This window comes from Mauremys reevesii, linkage group 18 (assembly GCF_016161935.1).
Source record: "Mauremys reevesii isolate NIE-2019 linkage group 18, ASM1616193v1, whole genome shotgun sequence".
Lineage (NCBI taxonomy): Eukaryota > Metazoa > Chordata > Testudines > Geoemydidae > Mauremys > Mauremys reevesii.
Window position 1 is genome coordinate 944,882 of NC_052640.1, and position 24,719 is coordinate 969,600.

Below are 24,719 nucleotides of genomic sequence, written 5' to 3' on the forward strand. Positions count from 1 at the left end.
GGCTACGAAAATGGAAATCACAAACCTACCAACTTCCAGGGCACTGGTGCTGAATGTGCTGAGCACTAACAGTGTACTTTGATGCTTTCCAGAACAGAGTCAGGCGCGGTCCCTACCCCAAGGAGATCACAGATCATGTCAAGGCAGTGGCTGGGATTTCTTTCTTAACTAGACTGGAGGTTCTGGGTGGGTTGAGCTCCCATGCAGACTGAGTGACCTAAACTGAGTTTCCCTGGTGAGTTAATCACATCCTAGCAATCTGCTCATATGTTTGCCTGCCTGCCTGTTCCCCTGTGGCGCTGGCCACTGATTTCTCATAACATTGAGGGCACAGGTCAAAGCTGATACTTTAAGCAAATCCTGGGGAAATACCATTTTCATTGATATATGGCAATAACCTTCTGCTTCTAAAAGCCCAAAAGTCTATGGGGAGTTCAAGGCCAACATTATACCATCAAAGAATGCCACAGATCTTGGTCCGATTGCTCAGAACAGAGTCCCATGGTACATCCTGCATTATTGCCATGTGAAACAGTTCTCTAAATAGGAGGATGGGCCTGATTTTATCATTGCTGTTGATGTAGATGACTTGGAGTTTCCCATTCTGGATTAGCCCCCAGGAGTCAATCTGTCTCTGGCCAGTACTTGATATTGAACTGCCACAGCACATTTGTTGGTCAGAGGTTTCTACTGACCTGACTGCAGTGACACCCAGCTACAGTTAATTTAGAGCCCAGCAATGCATATGGATCATTCAGATGATTCCTTTCAGTGTCTATTACTTTGTGTTTGTCAGCAGTGAACTTCCTCAGCCACTAGATATAGAGTCATAGAGTTTAAGGCCAGAAGGGATCATTAAATCATCTAATTTCCTGTATATCACAGATGATTACATTTCACCCAGTTACACCCGTATTGAACCCAATAACTTATATTTGACCAATGCGTGTCTTCAGAAAGGCATCCAGTCTTAGTCTGAAGACATCAAGAAATGGAAAATTTACCACTTCCTTGGTAGTTTGTTTCAATGGTTAATCACTCACTGTTAAAAAAAAAAAAAAAAAAAGGCGTAATTTATCATTTTAATTTGTCTGGCCTCAGCTTCCAGACATTATTATTGTTCTGCCTTTCTCTGCTAGATTAAAAATCCCTTCAGTACCTGGTATTTTCTCCCCATGAAGATACTTATATGCTATAATTACACACATTTGAATATTGCCACAATATTAGCACTTTTCCAGTGTTCCTGATTTTTCCCCGTATTGCAAGATTTGTTAAAAGTTATTATCAGCAGGCTAGAGATTTCCTCAGCCAACTCTTTTAGGACTCTTGGGTGCAGGTTATCTGGACCTTTTGATTTAAAAGTATTTATCCCTAAGATATGTTTAAAATCCTCCTTAGTTACTAATAGAATGGAAAATATTTCATCCTCATGTGATATATCATTCTGCTTCTTTCCAAAAACAGAAAGAAATATTTATTGAACTCTGCCCAATTGCCTCATTTGGTTAGGTCCCTCTGAAGCTCCTCACAGTCTTTTCTAGTCTTGACTAACCTACATAATTTTGTCATCTGCAACTGTTGCCAGCTAAGGAATGATTTTTATTTCATCCTTTGTAAAGCACTTTTCATCCTGAACATCCCAAAGGGATTTACAAGCAGGAATTGGTTCATTCACCCTTCACAGTACTGACTGTTTCAGAAATAGCTCATAATAGATTCCTTAAATTTCATAACCTGACAAATATAAACAAGGTCAACAGGAAAAACGTATGTTGAATGGGATAAAAAACTTCCTAACTGTAAAAACGATTAGTCAGTGGAAAAAGGAGTCTTTTTCAAGTAGTGTCCCTACGGGTGCTCCACGCCAAGATATGCATGTGCCCATGTGCTCTTCATTGGAGATCTACATCAGCAGTGTCCAGTGGTCTGCACCTGCGTCCTAGACACACTCAGGCCCCTCATGGGGGACAGACCTGCCACCACTCCAGTTCCCGCTAAGCCACCTGCAGCTTGAGATGGAGCACTGCACTGCCGTTAGCTGGGCCATGTGGCTCAGGTACACCTGTCTCTTATGTTTTCTGTTATTTAGCACAGTTCGTGTTGGGGGGAGGGGTCCCCCTAACTCTCTCCTTTTGTCCAATTTTTCTCGAGCCTCAACCCAAGGTCTGAAGTGCAGGTTATGCCCAACATGTCAGGCTTCAAACCCTGCCAGACTTGCCATAGGTCTCCCTCTGCGGCAACAGACATTCAAACTGCCTCTGCTGGCTTGGGGAGTCTCACATCCCCTCCAAATGTCAGATCGGCTCAGGATTTAAGAGCAGATCTAAGAGGTTGAGGGAGGATAGAATAAAACCCCTGTTAATGGAGCGCTCACTTGCTGAGACCCGCAGGGTCCAAGCCATCCCGTTGTATGTCAGCCCCACCCACCACCTCTGTTCTGGCAGTAAGCAAAGACCCTGACGCACTGCAGCACCACCCAGACCTTTACAGAAGACACGACCCATTCTCCAGAACAGGATAAGAGAAGGGAAAAGTCCTCTCCTCCCCCCATCTGTGCCCCAGGAGACCTCACATCCCACTACAGGCATCACTGAGGCGCCCATCCCCTCCGGTACTGATTCCACAACACTGGCAAAGAAGCCACGTACTGAGAAGCCTCCTAAAGTGCCATCAACCTTGGCGCTGGACCAGGTACTTTCAAAACATAAGAACTCCGGAGTCCAGACTAAATCCTCGTCACATACTAATCACTCTTCGGTACTGTCTCCACCTGACATACAGACTCCTGAGGATCCCTATCTTCAGTGCCCAGACTGTCCAGACCTGTGTTCCACCTTGGAAGAGCATGAATTACAACTATTGACCAGTACTGAGAGACACTCTCCACAGGCACCAACTCATTTTACAGAACCTACTTGCCCTCTATCTATGCCAGGGTCCCCACACAGACTCTGAGGGTTCTGAGAGAGATTTCCAGTGGGTACCAACATGACTTCCCCTAGTGCTGCCTCATGAACCAGCCAGCTATTGAACATGTTTGCTGATAAAGGTACAAGTTACCTCCCTGGGGCCCAGTACTGACTTGATCTCTGGTACTGGCACTTTCTGCTCCTCTGATGGACATGGGGGATGATATCTCATCTGACTCTGAGGTGTCTGTAGTAGGGTCCTCTGCCTCGTTCCCTGGAGGTCCAACCTGAGGAGGAAACTCCCAGCAGGCAATATATCCAGAGACTCTGGCAAGGACAACCTTGGGGCCCTCCCCTTTTCCCTTATGCCCCACCTCAGAGGATATGTTTGAATCTGTGGGCCCCCTACAGCGACCAGTTCTATCGGGCCTGGTCTCATAAGAAAAATATCAAGAGCAACAACCAGCTACCTCAAGCCTTGTCCGTCCGGTGCATTTCACTGTGTAGGAGGAATCAGCTGATGAGGAAGAAACACCTTCCTCCCACAAGTCCTTCTTTTCACCAGATGGAGGTGGAGATCATGTCTCTTCCACCATCTTACCCTGATGATTTCAAGGCCTTTCAAGACCTGAGGAAATGTACAGTGGACAGTTTACAAATTCTGTTGGCGGAGATACAGGAACTGCAACGCTCCCTGGTGGATATTCATCAGACATCTCCCCCCGGCCAGGATTGCCTTTCCCATCAATGACATTGTTAGCTCTAGCATGCCCGGTATGGCAAACTCCAGCTACTATCCTGCCTACATGCAAATGGGCTGACAAAAAATACTGTGTTCCACCCAGAGGCTCAGAATATTTTTTCTCGTAGGCTACATACAACAATCTGGTTGTTGAGGCTGCAGATAAGAGGAACACACAGCACAGATTCCATTCAGCACCATCTGACAAAGAGCTGAAGCAACTGGACCTTCTTGATCACAAGAGCTACTCCTTGGCTTCTTTGCGATTCAGAGTAGCCAATTACCAAGCACTGATGGCGAAGTGTGTCTTCACAAATTATTCCAAGTTCTTAGCCTTTACTGAACTCTTGCCTCAGGATCAGAGAAAACAATTTCACCAGGGCTATGCATCCCATGGCTATGGCAGTACTCATGCACCTAGCTTCTTGGGTGCAGTCCTCTGGTTTCTCCCAGGAGGTCCAAAATACTGTCAAAGATCTTCCTTTTGCAGAACCCAAGTTGTTTACTGACACCACAGATGGGTCTCTCCATTCTCTCAAAGACTCTCAGGTGACACTATGATCTCTGGGCATTTATACAGCTGCAACAAAAAGAAAACAACACAAGGTCGCAGATGGCTCAATGATCCCTTCAGTCCACTACCCACCCACACAATTGGCTGAAACCCTTAGGAAGAAGCCCGGATTCCATAAGAAAGGGCACTCCTTTACAGCAACCTCCCAACCAGTGACGTCCTCAGACTGGTCAAGGGTCACAACCTACCTTCTGCTTCAGATTCTATGCTGCACCTCCCCGACATCCACACTTATGGGAATTGTCTTTCCCATTTTATACCTTCCTGGGAGCTCATCACCTCAGAGAGATGGATTCTGGAGGTGGTTTCCACAGTCTTTTCCATTCAGTTCACCTCCTTAACACCCTCTTGTGCCCCACCTTGTCCTCCTTCAGGGACCCTTCTCACAAGGATATCTTGAGAAAGGAGATACAGTTCTTCCTAACAGTGGGCTGATCAAATTCATTCCACTGGACTTCATCCAAAAGGGGTTCTACTTTAGGTTTTTGCTGGTCCTGAAAAGCAATGGGGGACGGAGATCAATTCAGGACCTCAGGACTTTGAACATTTTTGTCTAGGATCAGCAGTTCAGAATGGTAACCACAGCAATAATAATTCCTTCTCTGGATCTGGGAGATTGGTTCATTTCCCTCAACCTTCAGGATATTTATTTTCATATCGCCATGCACCCCTCACACAAATGAGTCCTACATTTCATGGTAGGTAGGGATCACTGTCAGTATCATGTCCTACCCTGCAGCCTTTCCACCATCCTAAGAGTCTTTGCCAAGGTCCTATCAGTTGCCACAGCCCATCTTTGCCCGATGGGAATAATTGTCTTCCCCTACCTGGATGATTGGCTCCTGAAAGGCCTTTCGTTTCTACAGGCTCAGACAGCAAAGCCCTTTCTCCACCTCCACACAGAAAAATCTACTCTCATACCCACTCAATGCAGAGACTTCATTGGGGCTACTCTGGACTCCTCTACTGCCAGGGCATACCTGCCCAAACACAGATTTGCCACAATGTCCAACCTTGTTTCAAAGCCCACAAACTGCAGGATGGCCTTGCCTACAACTTCTGGGTCATATGGCAGCTTGTACATTTGTGACACCCTTGGCAAGATTACAGTCTTGGTGTCTTCAGGCCTGGCTGATAACTGTCTATACCCTCAACAAGCACAGTCAATGCAAACAACTGTCGGTTATTCAGAGGGTACTTCAGTCTCTCAGTTGGTGAGAAGATACACAAAAGAAGTTCTGTTCCTGCAACCCCCTCCCATGAGAGTCATCACTATAGGCACCTCCCTGATAGATTGGGGTGCCCACTCCCAGAACCTCACCGCTCAAGGAAGATGGACCGCGCAGGAGGCTATCCTCCATAGCAACATAATATGTTATGCTTGCAACTAGGACTGTGAAACAGTTAAAAAATTGAAGTTTTAATTGCACTGTTAAACAATAATAGAATACCAAGTTAAATGTATTATAAATATTTTGGGATTTTTTTTCTACATTTACAAATATATTGATTTTAGTTACAACACAGAATACAAAGAGTACTGTGATCACTTTATAGTATTGTTTTTATTACAAATATTTGCACTGTAAAAAAGATAAAAGAAATAGTATTTTTCAATTCATATCATACAAGTACTGTAGTGCAATCTCTTTATCGTGAAAGTGCAACTTACAATTTTTTTTTTACATAACTTCACTCAGAAACAAAACAATTTAAAAATTTAGTGCATACAGGTTCAACCATAAATGGGGATATGAATGTTTAGTATATCTGGTACTTTAAATACCTTGCAACACCAGCTACAACGGTGCCATGCGAATGGCTGGTCTCACTTTCAGGTGACGATGGAAGGGTTTTCAGTTTTCACCCCACCCAACCACAACAAGGTTTATCAAAGTCTTCTTCAACCTCTTCCCTCCCATCAAGGAACCATCTCCACCACGGGACCTCAGCTTAATCTTCAATGCCCTGAGAAAAAGCCCCCTTTGAATGTATGTTGAATTGTTCCCGCCTTCATCTGTCCCTTAAGACTAAGTTCCTCTTACCCGTCACCTCAGCAAGGAGGATAGGGAAGCTTGGAGCTTTGATGGCTGACTCACTATATACGGTATTTCATCATGACAAGGTGTTGACATGTCTACCCCTTGCTTCCCCTTCCAAGAGTCATTGCTCATTCCACCAGGGATCAATCTAGCACAGCAGCCCTGCTGAAAAACATACCTGTCCTGACAGGTCAGCCACCCGGTCCTGGGTTCATGTTTTCCTAGCAGTACACTCTTGTCAGGTCTGGATGCAGTTACATGGCTTTCGGCGAGTCTGTTCTACGTTCTGAACTTAATCCACCTCCTTGGCACCCTTCTCCATGATGCAAGTACTGCTCAGAAGTCTCCTGATGTGGAGCACCCATAGGGACTGTCAAGGTTCCTCCCCCACTCTGAACTTTAGGGTACGGATGTGGGGACCTGCATGGACACGTCTAAGCTTAATTACTAGCTTAGATCTGGTAACACTGGCACCATCCAGAAATTTCAGTGTCTGGATCACTTTCTGTCCCCCCAAAACCTTCCCCTTCCTGGGCAGCCTTGAGAGGCTTTTTCACCAAGTTCCTGGTGAACACCGATCCAATCCCTTGGATCTTAACACAAGGAGAATTTAACCATCCCTTCTCCCTTCCCCCACCAATTCCTGGTGAGTCCAGATCCAATCCCCTTGGATCTTAACACAAGGAAAAAATCAATCAGGTTCTTAAAAAGAAAGCTTTTAATTAAAGAAAGAAAGGTAAAAATTATCTCTGTAAAATCAGGATGGAAAATACTTTACAGGGTAATCAGATTCATATAGCCCAGAGGAACCCCCTCTAGCCTTAGGATCAAAGTTACAGCAAACAGAGGTAAAATCCTCTCAGCCAAAAGGAACATTTACAAGTTGAGAAAACAAAAATAAGACTAACACGCCTTGCCTGGCTATTACTTACAAGTTTGAAACATGAGAGACTGATTCAGAAAGATTTGGAGAGCCTGGACTGATGTCTGGTCCCTCTTAGTCCCAAGAGCGAACAACCCCCAAACAAAGAGCACAAACAAAAGACTTCCCTCCACTAAGATATGAAAGTATCTTGTCCCCTTATTGGTCCTCTGGTCAGGTGTCAGCCAGGTTTACTGAGCTGCTTAACCCTTTACAGGTAAAAGAGACATTAACCCTTAACTATCTGTTTATGACCGGGACATTACTCGAAGATGGAGAGGTTACTTACCTTGTATAGCAGTGGGAGTTCTTTGACATGTGTGTCCCTATGGATGCCCCCCCTCCCCGCCTTGGAGTCTGACTCTTTCTACTTCCATGCTTGAGAAGGATTGGGAGTGGTGGCAGGTCCACCCCTCCCTCTCTCCCCTCGGATCGGGGCACAAGGGTATCTAGGGCACAGGCATGGACCCCCACTGACACTGCTGATGAAAATCTCCAAACAAGAGCACATAGACGTGTGCATATCATGACATGGAGCACCCACACTACACAAATCTTTAAGAACTCCAATTACTGCACCAGGTAAGTGACCTTTTCATCCTGTGGAATCCCCGTTTCCAGAGCTCACCAATGCCAGACTAGATAATTAAACTACTGGGGTGCTGTACAGAGTGACTGGACTGAGGAGGAGGCATGGGCTTGTGGTTACAGCACAAGGCTGGAAGTTGAGATTTAGTTAATATTGCTGGCTCTGCCATAAACCTCCAGTGTGACCTTGGATAAGTCACTTCCCTTTTCTGTGGATCCATTTCCTCTGCCCCGAAAAGGAAGTAGTAATCCTGCCCTGTGTCAAAGTTAGACTCAGGACTCACAGTTTGTCAGACTACTCTGTTTTATTAGCACAGCGCTCTGCTAATAACACCCAGATAATGTGAGCACCATGCAAGACACAAACTATCTTATTTATACATTTAAAAGGGCGAGAACTTAACAAGATAACAAAGGAAGCAGAATCTGATACGTTTACCTGGGCTAGACATGCATATCTTATTTCCTTACTATTACTGATCTTCTGTTAATGTTTCGCCATTAGCACCATTGTTTATGCCCAATGTTTCTTTTCCTGGCACCTGTATTTCAGCATTTCTTATTTCTGCTTAAAGGTACATACAACATTTCTTTAATCCATTCTTATTTTTACAATATAATTCATTCTACTTTCACACCTGCCTCCGAACGGAGCCGGTATGTAAAGGAGTACAGCTTGGATGGAAGAGGCTAAAGAAATGCAAGGCATTGTTCTAATGATAAAACCATCTCGCTGTTACAGAGCCCCGGCCACCCCAGACATTCCTGTGGGGAGGCAGGATGCTTGCAAGGCCACGGCTACAACAGACAGTTCTTTGACCCCTATTTTCTCTCTCTCTCTCTAGTCCCTTATGAAGAAGAATGCTCCTGCTTATTCCAGTTCTACCTCAATGGCAGCTGTCATAGGAAATCCCAAACTCCCTGCAGCAGTGATGGACAGATGGCTTTGGGGGCCTATGCCCTCTGCAGAAGAGGAGGCCTATATGGTATCTGAATTACTTGGCTGCCAGCCTCTGGTTGGCAACGTGGCAACGAAAGAGAGGGTCATGAGCGCACTCACTCAGGCAGAGTGTGTCCATTTTGCAACCCATGTTTCCTGGAAGCTGGCTGCCTTGGTCCTAACGCCCAATGCTGATAGCAACCCAGCCAATAGCAAGAGCTCCTTTGGGAATCCCTACACAATTCCAGAATCCCTCCGGATGCAAGATGATGCCAGTGATGTGGAGAGTATCTCAGACTGCCCTCCTCTCCAGGAGTTTCTGCTCACAGCAGCCGACGTTCTGGATCTGCGGCTTCCTGTCAAATTAGTGTTTCTTGGCTCCTACCAAGAGTCCAACAGCAAAGTCACTGCTGATGGGGTCGTTGGCTTGACACGGGCATTCCTGGCTGCTGGGGCTCAGTGTGTCCTGGTGTCACTCTGGCCTGTTCCTGTTGCCGCTTCCAAAATGTTTGTGCACGCCTTCTATGCCTCCCTCCTTAATGGAATGAAAGCCAGCGCAGCCATCGGAGAGGCCATGAAAACGGTGCAGAGCAGCAAGCAGTTCTCCCATCCATCCAACTGGGCAGGTAGGAGGAATCCGCTTCTTGGGGCTGTTCTCATAATAAACAGGAAAGAGTTTGTAGGAGAGACATTTACACCAGTTTGTTTGTGTTTGTGTTTGTGTTGAGCAAGGAGCTGTGCTAGCAGCAGAGTGCATGAGTAACACTCTGTGCCCTTACAGCGGCCAGAAGCTGTGTATCAGACCTGATTCTGCTCTGAGTGTTGCTGAATGACTGGCCAGTGGGAAATATCCCTTCTTCAATGTAACAATGGGAGAGCATGTGTTTGACATAATTTATAGCGTATGAAATGCACCTGTCTCATTAGGCAGGTTTAATAATTAGGAAGACCTGATATGCTAAGGGCCATGCAGGCAGGAAATTACCCAGGATTCCCAGCTGATAACAGACAAGATTCTTTTTCTCCCTACAGATTACAGATCAGGATGCGTTATTCTTACTGATATGTGTCTAGCACAGTACAGCAGAAAGATTTGATTCCCATTAGTGTAATGGTGGGGTGGAGGGTGTTTCTTGAATGGCACTGTAACAACGGTGCGGCAATCCACTGAGGAGGATGTGTATTTAATTCAACACTTTAAAATTAAATGTGCTGGATAGTTCAGTGATGAGAGATAAGGAACCAAGACTATTCACCCTTCTTGTATCTTGGCTAGAGACTATGAGGAATAGTGCCCACCCTAAGAACGTCCCAGAATTCCAGAGAGATGAAGCTTTTCCGGAGTTTGTAAGAATACTGGCAGTATTCCCATGACAGCAGCATTTTTCTCTAGAACTGACAGTCTCATTCAGTGCATGTCTTCTGCACACTTGGGTTAGATTATAGTGGAGCAAACTAGTGGACCTGCCACCAAAAGCTGATGTGTGACCCTAGCCATGTTGAGGACACGAGTGTACAGGGGCGGGAGGAAGAGTTCTTTGTACTGCCACTGGGGGAGGCTGATATTTGCATGGTGCACAAGCTAGCGGCCTGGGCAAAGCAGGCATCTTTCCCCAGACAGGAACAGCTCTCTGTTTTCAGGGTTCGTTCTATTGTTTGCTGGCAGTGTTCAGCTTTTATTGATTTCTGCTCCTGTAAAGGAGACGAGGAGCATGCTAGGGCAAGTCTCTGCATTGCCACATTTTTCCACAAACAGTATTGATTTCATAAAGCGGGAGAGCAGAGAGCATTGAAGAAGCATCCTAGAAGTTAGGTGCCTGGGTGGCGTGCAGGCAGCTGTTCTGGATTCTCCCTTCTCCATGGGTAGGCACATAACCCAGCAAGGGGCAATGAGCTATTCATTTCTGTTAGCTTGAGGGAGGCAAAGTATTTGTTTTTCTGGGACAAGAGGCGATTAAGAAGCTCTTCCTCTGAATCCTGCAGGCTTCATGCTCATTGGGAGTGATGTGAAGCTGAACAGCCCTTCCTCGCTAATTGGACAGGCCCTGACAGAGATTCTGCAGCACCCGGAGAGAGCACGAGATGCCCTGAGAGTCTTGTTACATCTGGTAAGTGAGAAGGAGCTGCCATAAGAATAGCCCCTGCAGCCCCAGAGAGGTGGCAATAAGACCCTTGCAGTCTTGCTTTGGAGAGGCTGTCAAGGCTCCTTCCTGCAGCCTGGAAAGTTCCATCGAAATATACAGACACAGAATGTGGGTCCCTGCCTTGGAGTATGGCAGACGCCTCCTCTTAACTTTTGGAAGATGATGTCATCTGTGGCCAGGTGTCTCTGAATGTTGAATGGGTGGGGATAACTTCAGGAGTAAACCCCCAACCCTCCTCCTCCCTCAGCCTGTGTCATCCCTGCAGCTACTCCCTGTCCCTGGGAGAAGAATGGGACACCAGGCAGAGATTCACCTTGCTAGCATGACAAATAAAATCCCTCCATCGGACCCAGCTGATTTGCATATGCTGCTGAGCAGGTCTGTGCTTTGAAAATGAGATTGTCACTAAGGTTAATTGTTTCTATGACAGAATTGCTGTGATCTAGACAAGAAGTAGGGAGGTGAGAATGAAGACATGTAGTGTGTCTCCTTCCTTGCTAGCCAAGTGACCATGCTCTTTGTACAGATGTTACGGACTGATGGCTTTGAGCCAAGGATGAACACTGCAGTTCAGAACAGAGCAAGGTTTGTTAGACAGAAGAACTGACTCTTTGGGTCCTTCCCTTCTTGTCACCTGATACTGCATGACGCAGGACATTCTGTTTAGCTGACAGCTTTCACCAGAAAATACCACACTGACATCCACGGGATTTAACCCCGGAACAGCAGCACACGTGGAAGTTTAACGAGATGGTGGTGTTCCCATAGGTACCAATAACCAGCTCTGGGGAGCAGGGAATGCTGCAACTGATGTGATCTGTAGGTAAAACTCTGGGATGGTTAGAATATGATCCTCTCACATCGGTGTAACACCTTTTCTCTGAAAGGACCCTCCTAGTTTCCTTAGGGGCAATGTCCATGTTGTAATGGCAGCATTAGTCAACTGAGGATGATGATCCCAGCTGCATCAGGCTGGAAAGGGAGGAGGGTTCTATTTTTGCTATTTACCATCCAAGTGGTAAGTCTGCACGTGGAACACGATAACCTGGTAGTCAGCAGCAGACCCAAGAAACCATAACTCGGCGTTTCTGTGGGGACAAATACAGCCACCTGGCTTACGGGAAATCATCCCTTCAAGATAGGCTGGAAAATGGGCAGATTCCTCCTCCCAGTCAGACATGTAGTCTAGTTTTCCATGGCCCCCATCCGTCCAAGATGCTGCTATAGGCTGCCTGACTTCTCGTTTTACAGCTCTACGTGAATTAGTGGAGTCTCTAGTTCCAAAGGGCCCTGACCACTCCTGTCTGAGGCTGATTGCCATATAGTCTGTCACCTAGCCCACCCCTTGACCTGAGATGCCTTTCTGCTCCTGACACTGCAGAACGAGGAAAGGGTTAATGATAAACTTTCTGCAGAATAAGCTAATGCAGTCTTTTGTCCCGGAAGGTGGAGAAGTCGCTGCAGCGAATCCAGAACGGGCAGCACAATTCCATGTACACCTCTCAGCAGAGTGTGGAGAATAAAGTTGGTGGCATTCCAGGCTGGCAGGCACTACTGACTGCTGTGGGGTTTCGACTTGACCCTCCCACGAGTGGTCTTCCAGCTGCAGTGTTTTTCCCAACTTCAGACCCCGGTGAACGGCTACAGCAATGCAGCACCACCATCCAGTCCCTCCTAGGTAAGGAACAGGCCACAGGGGGCTCTGGCATCATCCGCCTTAGCAGGCTCTTGTCTGCCTGCTGCCTCTTGGATGGGAGGAATGGGAAATCTCACTGTTCAGATGTTGTTCGGTGCTTTTACAGGGACTAAGTAAAATCACAGAATGGGACTTGAGGTAAGACCAGTTGCTCCCAGCATAGCCCTAAAGCAGGCTTTGCAGTGAGAACATGGCTGCTTCCGCCACAGATTCCATTCATTTCCCTCTGGTCCCAGTGCCCGAGGAGCCAGGGCGTTATTGCTCCTCTGTCCCTGCTCCCAGACGGGAGTTCGCTCATCAGGTGCAAAGCTTGTGAAATCCTTGCTGTTTGTAGAAACCACAGCCCCTTTCAGGAGCCCTCGTTAGTATGGGAAGCTGGGCCCATGTGTTGCTTTGGGATGGTTTCTCTCAGAAAATTCAGAGGCAGGTTTGGACAAACTTTATGGTTTCTGATTTTTTTCAGGTTTGCCTAACCCGGCACTTCAGGCACTTTGCAAACTTATTACTGCTTCAGAGACTGGAGAACAGCTTATCAACCGGGTGAGTAGGGTGGTGACACTACAGCACCATGCCTCAAATTCTTCTTCCTAGGGTAAAGGAGTCCAGAGCTACTAGCAGAGCAAAATAGACCAGAGTGGCTTTTGTGTCCAAAGTTCAAAAACTGTCTCTCTCGTCTGCTTGAGTGAGTGAATGCCTTGGCACATGGCGGGCAGGCACACTGCTGGACTTCTCAGCTCAGTGACAGAACAGAGAGCATGTGACATGCACACCAGATGTGCTGTACGGTACAGCTGAGGAAGGTGGGATCCTAGCACTGAGGGATGGAAAACTTGATTAGGTCCCAGTCAGCCCATCACCCTAAAAACTTGTACTGGGCTGTTCCCTTCAGGATATTCGTCCAGTGCCGCTCAGACCTGTGCTGTTACTTATGGGCAACTCGCAGCTCTGCCAAACAAGTTTCCAGCCTTTGTAAAATCCGCTGTTGTGTGGGAATGCACTGCTGCCTGTAGCTCCATTACCCCAGCCTTCCTTACTCTTTCACCCTGTCCATCCCGACCCAGCTCTCTATCATTGTGCCCTCAGCATGGCTGGCATGCTTCAACATGTTCCTCATCCCCTGAGTGCTCTTCAGACCAGCCCGTTTGTCTGCCCCAGCAGGTGGGCACATAATGAATTGTGAACAGGCATGTAGCTCACCATCCCTGTGTCTTGCACAGATTTTTCCTGACCACCAGTATCAGGTTTTCTGGAGAAATACTTCAGTGGGCAGCTGGGACCTGTGCCCTCTCTGTCAAGCATTCCCACTTTAGCTAAGAGGGCTTCCTTTGGATCGTCAGGCCAAGAGTCCCTGTGCAGGAATCACACTGCCAGTGCTGCGGCTGTGCAGACAGCCATTAGGAGGGAATCCCAGAGTAAATGGAACAGGTAGTTTAAAGGAGAACAATCCCACATTCTCTATAAAAATGTCCACATGACTGCTTCCTGTTTGTGTTCTTGCCGCAGACAATTAAAGCACCCAAGAAAAAGCAGACTTCAGATGGCTGCATGCAGCTAACGGATGATTTATTCACTGTTTCCCCTGCTGCAGCAAATAGCAGAGGAGATGTTCTTGTGCAGGCCAAGCCCCAGACAGCAATAGCGCTGGCAGGAAATTTGGGTTTCTTCAGCCTAGCTCTCCCCTCTGTTGCAGCCATCCCCACCAGAAATTCTCCCGAGGTCCCTTCCAGTCCTACAGGTCGATGAAAACCACAGGGGAATGATTGACAGCCACAGCCCATTGACACTATTTCCTTCCCAGCTCCAGCTTGTGCCTCTGTAGTATAGATGGCGCAGGGCTTGTTCTCCTGAATGCTTCTATCATCCCTTTCCCTTAGGGACTCCTGGCATTGCCCAGGATTTTGCATGAATGTGAAAATAAAGCAGACACCATGCCTGGGTACAGGGGCTGATGGAAGCCAGGCTCCTTGAAATGCAAAGCCCAGAACCATACTGCCCCCCACAATCTGAGAGGAAGGCAGCCAGTTTGTAATGCTACTTCCTCAGCCTCCCTGTCAGGCTCAGGAACTGGGTCAGGAAGGTTGGGTCCCATCTCTTGCTATCTTGCTTCAGCCACATCCCAAAGTTACCACCCTCTGGTACCAGGGCTCAGATCATGGCATTTTCACTATGACCTTGTGGTGCTGAGACCTGTGTCTTAGCTGCTCCATCTGTGAATGGGGATAGTGATCCTCCCTCCATGGGGGTTGGTAAGTACTGAGCATTCATTATCATTAAGAAGACAATGGTTTCTACTTTGCCCAGGCCGGTATGACCTGGCTACTGGGTGACTGCTCCATCCAGTCTTCTTTGTGTTCAGAGACTAATGCCTCTGGTGAAGCTGCTTTGTGTGAGTTGCTCTGTTCCTCAGTTAGGTTGTTTAATTCTAAAAGAGCAGCTCCAGCATTTGAAACAGCACAAACATTCCCCTCTGCAGTGTCCGTTCTCCTCTCCCCGCACCCCGCAGGGCTAAAAGTCACACACACTGAAAAGACCCTTTGGCTTGGGACCTAGGTGGTGCTGCTTTGGGGGGAGGCTTCTCTGGAGGTGGATTTCAAGGCTGCCGTGATGCTTGCTGCCTTCATCCCTGACTTGCGTTCACTACAGTATCTGAGGAGGGGAAAGTGTTCCTGGGAACAGCAAAGCACTGAGCGTGCTCCCTTCTCTCTGGGCTGCTTGTGTGTATTTTTTATGGAGGAGATAAGGGCCATAACCTTCATTTGCATGTGCATTGGGAATGCTAGGGAGTAGAGATTGCATCAAATACCAGTAAACAGCCCCTGAAAGGAAACTAGAGGAAGGTTGTTTATGTTCCACCTCCTGTCAAAAGATGGATGGGACTCATCTCCTCACTGGCAGGGTTGTAGCTGCCTGGGAAGTGCCAGCTCTGGTTTTAACAGCTTAGGGACTTCCAGATTCGAGCTGCCTGTTCCTGCTTGTTTGGTCCCTTCACTCCCAACCCTCATTGTCCCTTCTCCCCTGCTCTTGCTGTGCCTCTTGCAGGAGGGGGCTGGCTTGTGATGATCTACTTCAGCCCTACAGGGCTTCATGCCATGCTCACGCCATCATGCAGAATAACCCATGTTTGTTCTTTCTTTCCTTCTCTCCTTTTCTCTCTTCTTATCTGCGACCTGAAGGCTGTTAAAAATATGGTGGGAATGGTGAGTACCACACAGCAGGGAACATTACTCGTGTGCAGAGGCAAGCCCTGGGCTCTGGAAAACTCTTCAGCCCCATTTCCCTGGGTTACAGTTTAATAGTCATCACGTTTTTAGGCCTGGGATTTGCTTAATTTTACTGCTAATGGGGAGAAAGGACATTGTGGTGTTGGGCCTGTGCCGCAGGCGTAGTATAGGTGAGGCTGGGAGTGGGGTTTTGTCCTTCTCCCTCCTCCTCACCCAGGCCTTCCCTATGTGTGTGAATGCAGTTCCATGGGGGTGCGAGAGGGGGAACATGCCCCTTGGTCGTCCAGCTCATGTTTTGGTAACAAAGTGCTTTGCTCTCACCCTAGTGCTCCTGTCTCTTGGGCTCAGCTGACAAACTGTTTCCTAGAGGTCCTGGAAACATGGGAAACCTTCGGCTGTTTCACATGACTGACTTTGTCTCGTTTAGAGCAGATGGGGCGTTCCTGGGTTTGGCGTCTCACCCGATCAAATAGCCCAGTTACAGAATGGCCTTTGAGTGGCCATGAGCAGCCACTAAGCCCCTCCTCCTTTTCTTTCTTCCTGCAGTTTTCATACTGTGCTTCCCTCCTGCCCTTTCTCTGGCAACAGCCCCACTCTAACTCACCTCACGGGTTCACGTGTCCCTGCTGGAGTCTTCCCAGCAGAATGTCCAGGGCCACTCCCTCTATTCAGAGTGTGATCTTTGGGTGTCTCTTCTCAGGACTGGGCAGCACCTTGACCTCAGTGTACTAGTGACTATCCAGGACAGTGGTAATTGGGCGCGACCCCACTGGCTGGGAATGTCAGCCAGGAGGTGAATGGGTTGGTATGGAAGGGCTGATGTTTATTCTGTCATCCTCAGCTACATCAGGTCTTGGTTCAACTCCAAGCAGGAGAGAAGGAGCAGGATTTCTCCTCTGCACCGATACAGGTCTCCATCAGTGTCCAGCTCTGGAGGCTTCCTGGATGCCACGAGTTTCTGGCAGCCTTAGGTAAGATGTTTCCTTGTTTTATTGCTGCTGTCTGGTGTGGCCATCCAACACCTTATACTTCACAAGCACCTTCACTGCTTACATCATTTGGTATGTAGGACATGATGGCCCATGCTCATTGCCTGGCCCAGTGAATCCTTCTCCAGTCACTGTGAGCGGAGATTGCTCTCCCTGTGTGTTTGCCACATGGAGAACTTTGTGTGTATGTGTTACTCCTGGAGGCATTCTGCGCCAAAAAAAATAAAAATTCTGCAAATTTGGTCAAAATAACACTACATAATCACGCCAGATTCAATTATTTTGGTAATTTATTTCAAGATGCCTGTCAGCAAGTATGTCTATAACAATACAGACATACAAAAATCCCTCCAGGAGTAGAGTGTTAAAGAAACCCTTATGACAACCCAGTTCCTGTTTCTCTGCCCCACTTCCCCCCCACACCCGAGCCCAGCCGCGGGCCAGATACCCATAACCCCTCCCCCCCAGAGCCCACCAGCAGGGGCCCTCTCAGTCAATACACCTGAACCCCCTCCCTCCCACAGCTCACCTGCAGGGGCCCTCCCTCAGTCAATACACCCAACTCCCCTCCCCCTCCCACAAACTCACCTGCAGGGGCCCTCCCTCAGTCAATACACCCTCCCTCCCTCCCCCCCCCCCCGAGCTCACCTGCAGGGGCCCTCTCAGTCAATACACTCGAACCCCCTCCTCCCCAGAGCCCACCTGCGGGGGCCCTCTCAGTCAATACACACGAACCCCTCCTCCCCAGAGCCCACCTGCAGGGGCCCTCTCAGTCAATACACCCAACTCCCCTCCCAGCTCACCTGCGGGGGCCCTCTCAGTCAATACACTCGAACCCCCTCCTCCCCAGAGCCCAGGGATCCAGAGGGAAACGAAACGGCCTGATGTTCGGTTCCAGGCTTGCACAGAGTTTCCTGCATGCCCCCCTCTCCTTCCCTCAGGGCATGCTGGGAACTCTAGCTCCCTTCCCCTCTCCCTGGCAATGTCTTTTATGTGCCAGCTGGGCTCTGCTGAGTCCAGTGGCCCCTAGTGGTGGCTAGCAGCACTGCAGTCCATTTCTGTGTGGGAAGGGAAATTCTGTGTGCATGTTAATTTCTGCAAAATTCAGCATTGCGCAGTGGTGCAAAATTCCCCCCTGTGTGTGTGTCTCTTTCTTTCTGCACCCTAATACCACCTCATTCAGCAGGACCTGGGTTTTATTGACTTCAAGTGGCAACTTCCAGTTGATTTGAGAGCAGCCCAGTTTTGCCTGGGCCCCGTTTTCTGGCAAGGGTATGTAAGTAGGTAGTCAAAGAGAGGGTACCGCTGCTTAGAGGGAAATGGAGTGAAAAGAAGACAAAGATAAGTCATTGCCTTCCTATCTGCCCTCCAGCCTCATCCTTCTATGCGTCAGCTTCTCATGCCTTCTCCAGACTGCCCTGAACCCTCCCTGCACTAAGCCCCAAGGCCACTGCCCTCTCCATAGACCCACTGCTGCTACGATCCCTCTAAAAGATCAGCCAGTCAGTGACTTCTTGAGGGGGCACATGGGGCACAATTAGCACTGACTCTGTTTATAAATATCAGGAAAACATTTGCTAGTGTATATATCTATAAAATAGAACACGTTTGGTTATTTTTCTTTCCTCCATCCTGCCCAGGTAAGCTCCTCAGGGCAAGGACTGTGTCTTCCTATGTGTCTGACCAGCACCCAGCACAGTAAGGCCCCAATCATTAGTGGGACACGTGGGCACTTACTGGAATAGAAATATTAAATACTAACCAGGCAGCTACAGCACATTGGCACAGAGGAGACAGCACTGAGTGAGGCCGCTGCAAGGTCCTCATGTCTGTTTGCTCTACAGGGATTATGTGCAGAATCAGTAACTTACTGGGACCAGTTCAAGTTGAGTCTTTGGGTGAGAAATGGTTTTCTGCTCTGTGTTCTCCTGCAGGTTTTGACCTTTGTGAAGTTGGGCAGGAGGAGGTGATACTGAAAACTGGGAAACAAGCTAATAGGAGGACCATGCACTTTGCTCTCCAGTCCCTGCTGGCACTTTTTGGTAAGGCTACCTGCTGTGACATTATTTGCTCCTGCTCCAGCTGATGGCTGCAGGATGATGGTATCTAATGAGGTGGAGTATTATTATCTTTTGCACAAAGGAAAGCATCTCACACAGTTGCTGTGAATTTTTTTGCTCCTCTCGTGAACCGGGGTGTGTGGCACTTTCCAAGCCTGTGAGTGGTCTGCCAGAGAGCTCCCTGTGTGATTAGACAGGCCTGAAGCAGGGCAGCTAGCTCTCCACCACTGCTCTGACTATAAGACTCACTGCAAACATTGAGAAGTGGGGACTTGAGGAGGAGAGGGAGTTTATTTGGCAAATACTATGAGTGGGGTGTCTGAGGCCCAGGGTGGTGCACTGAACTAGGCATAACGTGGGGGAAGGGAACTCTTAATGGGCAAGGATTGGGCAGAGGATACGGGGTGTGGATGAGCAAAAGAAAATCTGAAGAGATTTCTGTCTCTCCGAGGAAAATTTGGGAGATGGGTTGGTCACTTCCATCTCTAACTTCTATGATTCATCAAGTCACTAGTTCCCCTGGAGCTAAATCTCCTTTAGAGTAAAACTGAAAGGCATTCAGCTCTCTACAAACAAAGAGCAGCTGTCAGTCAAGCGAATATGGATTGTGTCCCTTACACAGTTCAGGGGCATCACCCATTTTCTACTACTCTGTCGTATGAATTAGTGCTGGGACAGCACTGAAGTCCTCTATTCATATAAAACAGAGACCATAAGGGCAGTATGGACTGTCAGCTGTCAACATGCCTCAGCTACAATCTGGAGAGATGGCCTCAGTGATGAGAGGGGAGTTTAGCTTCCGTCAATTGGCCTTTCACTCGGCTAAGTCTGCCAACAGGGCTGCAAACTGCGGTCGTATCTTTTTGTGCTGTGGATACTTGTAGACCGGGACCAGGATTGAGCTCCACCAAATACCAGCTCATTCCTGACCTGAGCTGGCTTTGACTTGGTCTCCCATCAGTGCAAGGTTTGATATTTCGTAACAGTCCCGTGTTCTGTCGCTCTCACACTAGTGCCTTGTGCGCCTACGATGGCTGCAAACTGGATTTGTTCTCATTCCCTTATGGTACCGTATAGGACTGAGGCAGCTAGAGTAAGGTGACTGCACGAGCAGCATGTTTAGATCTTTGTCCTAAGTGAGCCTGCCATAGCCATGGTCCTATGACCACAGCTGTAGAGTGCTCAGCAATACTCTTCTAACCCTCTGGTTCCATGAGTCAGCACTTCCCTTCCAAGCATCTCAAAATGCGTTTAAATGTTAATGGATTAGACCTCACAGCACTCCTGCAAGAAAGGGGAAATACTAGCCTCATTTCATAGACAGGGACATCGAGGCACTGAGGTTTTGTCTTGCCCGTGGTCACATAACCAGTCGATGCCAGAGTTAGGAATAGAATTCAGGTCTGCTGGCAGCTGGAATCTTATATAAAGAGATGATTTGGAGGACTAAAATCAACTCTACCAAGTTATTTTCTGGTAGAAGCATTGAGTTTCTGCATGCAGCTTTCCTAGGATGCATACATTATGTTTCTCACATAATTAGCAATTGTGTAGTGGAAGCAGCACTGGAGTTGTTAAACAGATGAGACTAGATCGTAGCAGTGAGACTGAGTACACATACTGTACCACTTGCTTTCATTGTAATAAGTGCTGTTTTCATTTATTTAGATTCTACAGAGTTACCCAAACGTCTTAGCCTGGACAGTTCCTCATCACTGGAATCACTGGCTTCTGCTCAGTCCATTTCCAACCCAATGCCTTTGGGCTATCAGAACCCTCCCTTCTCTCCTACTTGTCCAGACAGTATTGCATCAGACGCCATTTCTGTGTACAGCCTGAGCTCTATCGCTTCTTCAATGAGTTTTGTTTCCAAGCCAGATAGCACATCAGAAGGTGCAGGGCACAGGGGGCGACAGGACTATGAAAGGCCTAAGAATGTCTATCCGCAAAGGTCTTCTGTGCCACGGAGCCAACTGTCTCCACAGACCACTGCTGCAGCCAGCAAAGACAATGAGGAGTATGAAGGATTTTCTATAATCAGCAATGAGCCTATGGCAACTTATCAAGAAAATATAAAAACAAGATTTTCCCCTGATCACAAACAATCCAAAACTGGTCAATCTGGAGGGATTAAAGTTTCTGTCAGTTCCAAAGGGAGCATAAGTACCCCAAATTCCCCTGTTAAAATTACTCTTATTCCCAGTCCGAACTCACCTTTCCAAAAAGTTGGAAAACTTGCAAGTTCTGATACTGGAGAATCTGACCAATCTAGCACTGAAACTGACAGCACTGTCAAATCCCAAGAGGAGAACAACCCGAAGCTCGATCCACAAGAGTTGGCCCAGAAAATTCTGGAGGAGACTCAAAGTCACCTTATTGCTGTTGAACGTCTTCAAAGAAGCGGCAGTCAGATGTGCAAGAAGAACGCGGAAGATGGAGCAGCAGCTGGTACTTGTGTATTCAGAGCCTCAGAGACCAGCGCGTTCAGTAGGCCACTGAGCTCTAGTCAGAGGAGTCATCCTTCACCAGTTACAATTAAACCAAAGCCTCCAACAAGGAGCTCATCCCTTCAGAAAGTGAGTTCCGGATATAACAGCCCCACAACATCGGAGATGTCCAACAAAGACGGCACAGGCCCATACAGTGGGCAGCCTTCTCCGAGTTCTGACTCTCATGGCTCGTTAACTGAACACCCTCACTTTAAACTCAAGTACCCTAGCTCTCCTTACAGCGCTCATATTTCTAAATCTCCCAGAAATATCTCCCCAAGCTCAGGGCATCAGTCTCCTGCAGGAAGCACCCCCTCTCCTGCGCTCTCGTACTCCTCAGCTGGTTCCGCTCGCTCCAGCCCAGCCGATGCCCCAGATATAGACAAGTTAAAGATGGCTGCCATCGACGAAAAGGTGCAGGCCATCCACAACCTGAAAATGTTTTGGCAGAGCACTCCTCCACATTCCACAGGCCCCATGAAGATTTTCCGAGGAGCTCCTGGAACAATGACTGCTAAGAGAGATGTTCTCAGCTTGCTAAACTTATCTCCACGGCACAGTAAAGACGAATGTGCAGACAAGCTGGAACTTAAGGAGTTGTCTGTTCAGCAACACCTTGCTTCTCCACAAAAGAATCCTCCAAATGGACACAGGTGCCCTGAAACTACCAATGCAGTGACTTCATCCCATTCTCCACCTTCCAATAGCATTCCGGGAACAGTACACCCCTTGAGGCTGCCATCTGGGAATGGTTATAAATTTTTGTCACCAGGGAGATTTTTCCCTTCCTCCAAATGTTGAAATGTCTTTTATACCAGTTGATTCAACTTGCAATCACATAAAGGTTTTCGGTATTTGCTTCTACCCACTTGCCTTGATCAATACAAAACCACAGAATATTACCCGAGAAGCCATGGTCACACCCATGATTAGCAGTGCGGAGTAATGAGACAAATTAGCCTGGCACAGTGAATTGCGATGTATGACAAGGGCCTTATGCAAATAGGTTTCAGTTCCTCTTGTCAGTACTTTGGCCAGATGCACCTGATGACAGTTTTGTGTAGCATACACAGCTAATTCTGTGCAGCAGCAAATCCAATTAATCTGTAGGTCTGTTCACAACATGTTAGCCTTTAAACCACCTACATGTATTTCTTATGCTGAAAGGATGTTTACAGTTGGATTTTTATACACAATTTATACATATCCAGGGATTGGGGAAGGAGGTGAGACGAGGCAAATCTTCCATTTTATGCCACAAGGATGATGCACACAGAGCAGAAGTACAAGCCATTGCTTTTATGCTTCCAGGGGCTGCGCAGGGGGAGTAGATGATAATGTAACTAGGTGAAATTGCTGTTAGCCAAATGCAAGCATATTTGAGAAAATGCTAGCAATGTACAACTCCTTGGCAACATTGTATTGGCGGTTACAACACATCATTCTGGTGCTGTGCTGGTGACATGCCGATAAAGTAGAAAGGGATGTTCCATTCTTAATTCCACTTTCAATTAACTTTTTCTGAAGAAATGCCTTTTAGGCTGAAATTTCCATAGATTGGTCTGACCCCAAAAGAACATTTTGGTAAGTAATGAACAAAATCCCATATCTGAGTAGCGTGAGAGTGACAGATGCAAGTTCTGGTTTTACAAAGTGGTACCTTTGTTGCACATAATTTTACAAGGGTAAGTTTTTCATATCAGCAGGTAGCTAGTCAGCACAGAACTTTTCTGTTTAACTCTGAAAATGAGAGGCAGATGCACAGTGAATGTGAGAGGGTTATGCAGTGTGCAGCTCCTCAGCATGCGGAAATCGGATATTGACATGTGATCTAGTGATCACATGTTCAAGGAGCTCTCTCCATTACTACTAGATCTTCCCAAGTCTCTTCCCATGGAGAATCCCACAATCCCTTTCTCTGTTATGTTGCTTTCAGGGCCAATATATACAAATTAAATAGGTCTGTGTCTTTGTGCAAACAGACCGCACATGGGATGGAAAGTGCAAACTGACTGCATGTTAAAATCTATGCACCTGGGTCTGTTAACGCCTTCTCCCTGGGCCAAGTGGGAAAGCCAGGAGCACTCCTGCAGCTAGGAGGGGAGGACAGGCTGGGCAACAGCCATCACACAGTGAGGCGGAGCTAAGGCAGTTGGGAATCAGGCTGGGGACACTTGTTTTTAAAGAAGGTAGTTAAATACAAACCACAGAGTTAATGTAACAAAGACTGAATTTACATGCACTGAAACCAGGACATACATAGCAACATGAACTCAGCCACACTGCACATCTAGCTCAAAGCAAAGTATTACACAGGCAATGTGCTGTGAGAGTCTTAGAGCAAGGAACAAAGTGGAGGCACCTGCCTTCTGCAAAAGACTCTTCCCCAATTCACTGTGAGACTTTGAACTAGTCACTTCACCCCTCTGTGCCTGAGCACCCCCATCTGTCAAATGGGGGTAGTAATACTTACCTACCTACCTCACAGGGGTGTTGTGAGGCTTAATTAATTAGGCCTCGATTTTTAGTTAGACTTCAGCTCAGCTCCTGGTGTTATGCTCTGTAGGAGAGGCCTATCTACATGACTTGTGGGTGCAATCAACTGGCTAGGCTTCTAGCTAGGCATAACTGTAGTTGCATAAAATTGTGTCACCCGGCCCCTTTTTGAAGCTCTAGGTCTTAACATTTGTGATGATCTTTGAAATCCTGTATGAAAGGTGCTACAGCAGAACAAAGCATTAAATTCTCCCAATTTAATGTTACATGGCTGTAATATAAAATACTGGCCCTGATTAGCATTTAAAAACCCTATGGTTTGGAGAGGAATGTTTCACAACTGCACAAGAAACTAAATGCAAGCACTACAGATACCATATGTCAGGGGATGTGCATGCAGACAGTTAATAGAGAGAGGGATGATCATGAAACCTTCAGTGCAAAAGACCAGGAAGAGCTTAATGCTCCACTTACACATATTAGAAAATGTGGCAAAACAGTAAGCTAAATCTAATACTATTCTTACTAGATGCAAATTATTTGGCTGTTGCATTACAGTTTCCTATGTGGGTGATTGTAATATGTTTTATTGGCCCAACTTCTGTTGGTGAGAGAGAGAGAAGCTTTTTAGCTACACAGAGCTCTTCCTCGAGTCTGGGAAAGCTACGAAAGCCAGGTCTACACTACAGACCTATGTTGGTATAACTACCTCACACAGGGGTGTGAAAAATCCACACTCGAGAGACATCGTTATACCAACCTAACCTTCCACCCCGTCGTAGACAGTGCTATGTCGATGGGAGAGCTTCTCCCATTGACAGAGCTACCACCTCTCGGAGATGGATTAACTATGCAGATGCGTCTCCTGTCAGCGTAGGAGCATCTTCGCTTAAGCGCTACAGAG

At 47.3% G+C, this 24,719-nt stretch overlaps 1 protein-coding gene and 1 long non-coding RNA gene across 7 annotated transcripts in view; one reads left to right on the top strand and one right to left on the bottom strand.

Moving 5' to 3' along the window:
• TTC28 (tetratricopeptide repeat domain 28) overlaps positions 1-24,525 on the top strand; it is a 445,830-nt gene extending 421,305 nt beyond the window's left edge. For all 6 annotated transcript variants that reach the window (XM_039504811.1, XM_039504812.1, XM_039504814.1 and 3 more), the window contains 7 exons: positions 8,626-9,346; positions 10,704-10,828; positions 12,311-12,542; positions 13,024-13,100; positions 16,623-16,752; positions 18,705-18,812; positions 20,499-24,525. In XM_039504811.1, coding sequence (XP_039360745.1) covers positions 8,626-9,346; positions 10,704-10,828; positions 12,311-12,542; positions 13,024-13,100; positions 16,623-16,752; positions 18,705-18,812; positions 20,499-22,120 — 3,015 coding nt within the window. In that variant the 3' untranslated portion in view covers positions 22,121-24,525. The remainder of the gene's footprint in view (positions 1-8,625; positions 9,347-10,703; positions 10,829-12,310; positions 12,543-13,023; positions 13,101-16,622; positions 16,753-18,704; positions 18,813-20,498) is intronic.
• LOC120386040 overlaps positions 3,385-24,719 on the bottom strand; it is a 65,549-nt gene continuing 44,214 nt past the window's right edge. Inside the window, exons 4-5 of the long non-coding RNA XR_005589497.1 lie at positions 4,417-4,722; positions 3,385-4,234 (exon numbers count right to left, since the gene is read on the bottom strand). This is a non-coding gene — a long non-coding RNA (uncharacterized LOC120386040). The remainder of the gene's footprint in view (positions 4,235-4,416; positions 4,723-24,719) is intronic.